This window comes from Felis catus, chromosome B4, assembly GCF_018350175.1.
Source record: "Felis catus isolate Fca126 chromosome B4, F.catus_Fca126_mat1.0, whole genome shotgun sequence".
Classification (NCBI taxonomy): Eukaryota; Metazoa; Chordata; class Mammalia; order Carnivora; family Felidae; genus Felis; species Felis catus.
Genome location: NC_058374.1, coordinates 82,823,895 through 82,830,176, shown reverse-complemented (window position 1 = coordinate 82,830,176; position 6,282 = coordinate 82,823,895). Strand labels below are relative to the sequence as shown.

At 48.6% G+C, this 6,282-nt stretch overlaps 1 protein-coding gene across 3 annotated transcripts; it reads right to left on the bottom strand.

The window, feature by feature from the left end:
• Nucleotides 1–174: 174 nt before the first annotated feature.
• On the bottom strand, nt 175–6,233 carry IL23A (interleukin 23 subunit alpha). Of its 3 annotated transcripts, none has more exons than XM_045061946.1 (4): nt 5,372–6,233; nt 1,397–1,498; nt 745–891; nt 175–640 (listed from the first exon to the last, which is right to left on the bottom strand). In XM_045061946.1, the coding sequence occupies exons 1-4, from the start codon at nt 5,612–5,614 to the stop codon at nt 479–481; spliced, it is 654 nt and encodes a 217-aa protein (XP_044917881.1). In that variant the 5' UTR covers nt 5,615–6,233; the 3' UTR covers nt 175–478. The 3 variants fall into 3 exon arrangements, with proteins under 3 accessions (XP_044917881.1, XP_044917879.1, XP_003988941.1); XM_045061944.1 differs by lacking the exon at nt 5,372–6,233 and adding an exon at nt 4,879–5,350; XM_003988892.4 differs by lacking the exon at nt 5,372–6,233 and adding an exon at nt 1,727–3,354.
• Between the last annotated feature and the right edge of the window lie 49 nt (nt 6,234–6,282).

Genomic DNA, 6,282 nt, shown 5'->3' with positions numbered 1-6,282 from the left:
CATTCAGCTTGTTTAGCGATACAGGGATCCAGACCAAAAAGATCCTAGTTACTCTATCTATACACTAGGGGCGCATGAGGAAATATCCCTCTCCACTGGAGCCCTGCAGAGTAGAAGGATGCAAATTGTAGTCCTTTAGCCCTATATTGCTTTTTTTCCAACCAAGCCTAGAAATCATTCACATAAATAAGTCTTTATTGAAAAAAGTACATAATTCAGTATAAATATAATAAATAATCCTCCCCAAACTGCTGCCATGAGGATAAATAATCTCAAGTGTTCCCTTTCTAGTTAATAAATACTCAACTTTGTCCTAGGTCAGTATCATAAATTAGTCAGTGTTGGTAATTTTTCAACATTTTCAAGTTCCATTAGAATTAATGGACTAATTCACTTGTTGGCTCACAGGTTCCTGGGCTGATTCATTTTTGCACTGCTGAGCCATGGAGATCTGGGTGCCATGCTTAAGCTTTTGGCTTTAGGGGCTCAGGGTTGCTGCTCCATGGGCAAAGACCCTGGCAGCTACAGCCACAAAGGCCTGAAGGCTGCGGAGGATCTTGAAGCGGAGAAGGAGGCGTTGCCATGGCTGGTTAGGACTGGGGTTTGGAGTTTGCTCAGTCTCCCAGTGTTGACCGTCAGGCTGAAAGGACATAGGACACAATCAGAGAGACTCTAGAACCTTTACCCTCAAGTTCCTGTCTCTGATACCTGCAAGCCCCCATTCTTCAGGCCCCTTGTTCATACCTGTAAGAGTTGCCTAAGGCCCAGGAGGGAGGCGTGAAGCTGGCCCACTGGGCTATCAGGGAGTAGAGAGGGCTCCCCTGTGAAAATGTCTGAGCCCAGCAGCTTCTCATAAAAAACCAGGCCCTGGTGGATCCTTTGTAAGCAGAACTGGGGGAAAAGAAAGCAGTGAGAGCTAACCAATACCCTCCTATTCCATTACCAAAGACCCACCCGGTTCTTTGACATTCTTAGACACTGCCATGGTCTGAATGTTTGTGTCCTCACAAAATCCATATGTTGAATCCTAACCCTCCAATGTGATTGTACCAAGAGGTAGGGCCTTCACAAGGTGATGATGTCATGAGGGCGGAGCCTTCAGGAACTTCTAAAAGAGACCCATGAACTCCCAAGGCCCTTCTGCCATATAAAGGTAACAATGAGAAGCCTGCAACCTGGAAGAGGACCCTCACCTGACCATACTGACACCCTGATATCCAACTTCCAGACTCCAGAACAGTGAGAACTAAATTTTTGATGTTTATAAGTCACCCAATCTATGGTATTTGTTATAACAAGCCAAATGGACAAGGACAGATACAACTTTTACTAATTCTCCATGGTACCCAACAATGTCCCAGTCCCTCTTCCTTGTAGTCCAGCCTCATCTTACTACCTGACTGTTGTCTCTGAGTCCTTGGGGATCACAGCCATCTCCACACTGGATGTGGGGGACGTCATCTGTAGTCTCGTCATCTCCCTGTTCTCTTGGTAGGTCCTGGAATGGAGGAAGGGGTGGGAAGAGTGAAGAGATAAGAGAAGCACTTTCAAACTCCACCAGTACCCCAGGCCCATGACTCTCCTAGGAACCCCACTCCCTGTCCTCTTTAAGGTCCACTCTTTGAGGACCTTCAACCCTCCAGCTTCTATCCAAAGCCAGAGTCTTCCTCTGCAGCCTTGGAGACCTTGGACAGGCTCCCTTTTGGTGCCAGAGCCTGCTACTTACCACATGTCCCGTTGGAGGATGTGCACTCCAGGCCAGCGTGCAGAGCTTCTGTGAGAGCTGCTGGCCCAGAGCCCAGGCAGGGCTACTGCCCTCAGGCACAGCCCGGGTCTGAGCAGTCCAGGGCAGCGGTGGCAGCAGGAGCAGCAGCAGCAGCAGCATAGCCCTGCTGCTCCCCAGCATCTTGTCGCCTGCTTCTCAAATCTGGCTGGCCCTGTGCCTCACACCAGTCCCTGTGGAATCTCTGCCCACTTCCCTTTGCTCTGAGCCTGATGCTCTGCGTTCTTTGTTGCTTCCTTCTGTTGTTCACTGAGTTTCTGAGCTGCTTCCTGCTGTTTTTCTCCCCTTGTCTGAGTCTCTTTTTAAGGTCCTTGCATTGTAAGGCCCGCCCTTTATACTAGCAGGTGACTCACAGCAGGTGGGATTCCCCTCCCTGCATCATCCCCCTCTGTGGAGAGCCCAGGTATGCAGCCTCAGTTCCAAGGGAAATGAGACGTGTGGTTGCTGTGGCTGGAGGCCTGGGATGGGGCATATGTGTAATGCTCTCCATGAATCGAAATGGCTGTAGAGGGGGTGGGGGTGGGAGGAATGAATATTTAAATGAATCTAGTCTCAAGTTTCTTCCTGTTCAATCTTTCCCTCACTTTTTGGCCTCTCAAAGCTTAATTCCCTCCACACCCCACCTAACTTCCTTACCTTTTCCTGCCTGAGGAAAAGCCAAAATGCAACCATTCATTTTATTTCCCAATAGGATAGCGAGATTCCATTCAGTTTGGAATGAAGTTTGGTTCCCTTCTGGGGCCCTCTATCTAAGAACAAGGGGGCTTCTTTTTTCTCCCTTGGCAACAATTATTTTCACTGGGAAAGAATGGATGCGAAGGCACTTTGTGAACTAGGAAGCCATATAATGCCGTATAAAGTATTACTGCTCCCACTTCAGACCTCACTGTGGAGGCTAGAAGGGTTCTTGGAGGGAGAGATTTGCTGCTAAGAATCATCTAATTCCTCAACCTTAGTGGCCCAACGTTTCATAGGATCTGTGGGGTTCAGGTGGTGGTTCTTTTGGGATACAAGTTTAAGCAAGGACTACAAGTCAAATTTAGATATTCCAGCACCCAGTCCCTACCCCACAGCTAGGAAGTCCAGGAATTCTGGGGAGTTGAAGGTGCACTGTGTCAATGACCCTGACCAGTCCTTCAGCCTGTTGCATCCATGGGTAAAATCCGCTGACACTGATTTCATCACTCTCCCTGATGCAACATTCAGTGAGACAGCTGAGACTGTGAGGTTGGGCGTGGGAGTGGGGGGTGGTCCAAATCTGGGACTGCCCCAACCCCAGTGGAGGGTCCCAGAACAATTTGGACGTCAGAATGAGGACATGGCTGACCACACAGATGGTCCTTAAAGCCTTCCCAAGAGGTTGACTCTTCTTCTCTGAGAAACTTACCCTTGATAGAGGCCTCCCTTCCCTTAGAACTATTCAAAACTTCCCAGTGAAACTTTTGATTCAAATATTATGACTCTGTGGTAAATCTACCTTTGGATAAAATGTTTCCAGCATCGGATAGGTTATCTCAGTCTGAGTGGGAAATGGTTTGCCTCTCTCTACATATGGTGTACACAAATGGAAGAAGGAAGGAGGGGAGCTCACCTCACTTGTGTTTAATGTCTGTTGTGCTTTTCCATCTCTGGCCTCATTCTGGGGGCCTAAAGGATAGGAGATGAAAGGTAAAAGAAGAAGGAAGTGGAGTGTTGGGGGATGGGATGAGAGAGACAAGGGTGAGTTGGAGGCACGGGGCTCTGCTGCTTTGTTTCACTTCCTGGTGCTTCGAGAGTTGGGTAGGAAGCAAGGTTGGTGGGGTGATTGTGGGACTGTTCTGTGGCAGGAACTACTTCCAGGACTAGATCTGACCTGGAACTGCAGTGACCCCTTGACGTCAACAGGGCCTCAACCGTTATGCAAATCACATTCACAAGACACTCCTAAGCAGGCCTTTCCAGTTGGATGCCCAGACTCCAAATCCAGTTGAAATTCCCTTACATAGTTAATAATGATGGCTAACATATATCCAACTCTCACTTTATGCCAAGTACTTGGTCTAAGCACTTTTTATGTATTAACCCATTTAATTCTCACAACAACCCAGTGAGTTGGTTGTGAGTTGTTATTATCCCTATACTACAGATGAGGAAACAGAGCTAAGTAACTTACCCAAGATCACAGAACTGAATGGCCAGAATTCCAGGACAGAAAATCTGGCTTCAGATCCTGCTTTCTCTCTCTCTTTCTCTCTTTTATTTTATTATTTTTTTTAAATGTTTATTTTTTAGAGGGGGGAGAGGGGCAGAGAGAGAGGGAGACACAGAAGCTGAAGCAGACCCCAGGCTCAGAGCTGTCAGCACAGAGCCAAACACGGGGCTTGAACTTACCAACAGGGAGATCATGACCTGAGTGGAAGCCTGATGACACTTAACCAACTGAGCCACCCAGGCACCCCCAGATCCTGCTTTCTCAATCATTCCATTATATTGGACAGGACACAAACTATCTATAAAGTAGCTGATTTAGCCCAGGTATCTCAGGCCCAGTAATTCTCATAGGTCTGTGAAGTCTTTCTCAACCTCAATATGGAAATTTCTCAAAGTTTACAAACTGTCTAGTCTCTCAGCACCCATCTTTTCCCAGGATTTTAAATCTAGGGACCTGTGAAGTCAGATCAATTTGAGAGACCCACTGAGTTACGGTGTTTTTCTCTCCGTTTGACTTCTGGTGGACTCCAGGACCCCTGTGAGTCCTGTAAGTCTAAATTCTGGAGTCCTTTTATTACAGTGTTATTCAGCAGGCTTTATTGAGGCAGAGAGAAATGCTTTAACACTGTATCCTCCGTGAGAAATTCCTGCCATCAAAAAGGCCCTCTGTATGGCCGTTAGAAACTGAGCTAATTGCCCTGGTGACATCTCGCAACCTGGCCCCATTCCAAAACAATCAGACCCCAAGAATCGCTAAAAATAACTGTTGACGCTAAATCTGTAAGAGTTTGGGGGTAAGCAAATGTCCCAATTTGCCGTGCTCATTCCCTTCTGAGGGATAACGTCGAGCTTCAAGAGCTAGGGGAATTTGATAGCTGAGGGGTCTCGCTCCACGGGACTATTACCGGAGCATCTGGGGAGTAGATAATCACAGATGGGAGTTTCAGATGGATGCCTACAGAATCGTAGAAGAGGCAGCTAGTTGGGCCGTGTTTGGAACGTGGCTCCCGCTTCCTTTTTTCTCTCCCATGCCTGGAAATGATAGGAAATGCCGGCGAGTTTCGGGGGCAACAGGGTGAGAGGTGGCGGAGTGGCTCACAAGAGCACCGCAGGTGGAGGGGGTGGACTGGAATAGGCTGGGAATACCCAGCAATCGATTCCCAGTGCTTTACCTTGGGCATCCCTTATTCTAGAACTTCTAAAGTTACAGAGAGCATTAAAGTTCGGTTTCCAAGCGACTTCTCCAGTTTTGTTCAGAGAAAGCTTAAAAGAGAAGGAGTTACGTTCCACGACACCAAATGCGGCCAGGATCTGACACCGTTTGTCCCCATTGGCGGCCCGTAACCTTATTTTTGCCCAATACCCGCGTCACGCGTCTTCTCGCGGAGCCGTCTGTACCTGGCTCCTTCTGATTGGCTTAGGTGAGCTCCAAACCCTTCCTGATTGGAAGCTCTGACTGGGAGCCCGCCGTCCTTTCCGCCGTAGGGTTTGGTTGAGCTTCAGGCGCGGGGGAGAATTGGGGAAACTGGAATTTCCCGCGGAGCTGACGGCGCTTGCTCTCCCCCTACTCGTTTTAATTCCACGCGCTCCAAAATATCCGCCATGGAGAAATCTTGGTAATGACCCAATCCCCATAAGCATCCCAAGAACACATCTGACCCCTGCCCTAAGCCCTCCCCTCCCCTCCGCCGGGGGAGAATTCTGGGTAATTGATTTCTCTGGTTCCCCTAGAGAATTGTGGGTAACTAGCCATTTTCATCATGTCCCCCCATTCCCGCCCCAATTGTGGGTAGCTGGACATTATTATTTTTCCCTGGAGAATCCTGGGTAACATTGCAGGGGATTCTGGGAAACGACTTCTTACTCTCACCTCCCACTTCGCCTCCCCCCATCCTTAATTTTGGGAAACAAGCATCTTAGCCCCTTTCCTTAACTCCTGTCCCACAGTCGCTGCTCTTTTCACTGATGGTTCTGGGGTGAACCAGGCAAGTGGGCAGGCCTGAAGGGAGATGAAAAGGAAGTCATGTTTTAGGTTAGATAGTGGGGTGGTGGGGAGACAGAGGGCCTAGAGGAGAAAAAGGGACAACACTTCCGCCTCTACCCTACTGCGTATCCCCTTCCTGCCTGCTTCATCTCCTGCCTGGCATTCTCACATCTCCCTGCCTCATTTCCCTTCTGCACATATAATCTAGAACACACTAAATACAAGTACCTGGGCCTACCTATCACTGACTCAGCTACCTCTTTCCCTTTGCAGGCCAGGATGTCCATTCTAGGCCCACTGGTGCTATCCTGCTGAAGGCTGGGTC

What these genes read in the sequence shown, in the direction of transcription:
- IL23A (XM_045061944.1), bottom strand. Translation starts at nt 5,154, where the DNA reads ATGCCCAAGGTAAAGCACTGGGAATCGATTGCTGGGTATTCCCAGCCT. An exon ending in TCTACTCCCCAGATGCTCCG is followed by an intron (nt 1,499 to 4,878) that starts GTAATAGTCCCG and finishes CCTCCATTCCAG; the next exon opens with GACCTACCAAGAGAACAGGG. An exon ending in GACTCAGAGACAACAGTCAG is followed by an intron (nt 892 to 1,396) that starts GTAGTAAGATGA and finishes CTTTTCCCCCAG; the next exon opens with TTCTGCTTACAAAGGATCCA.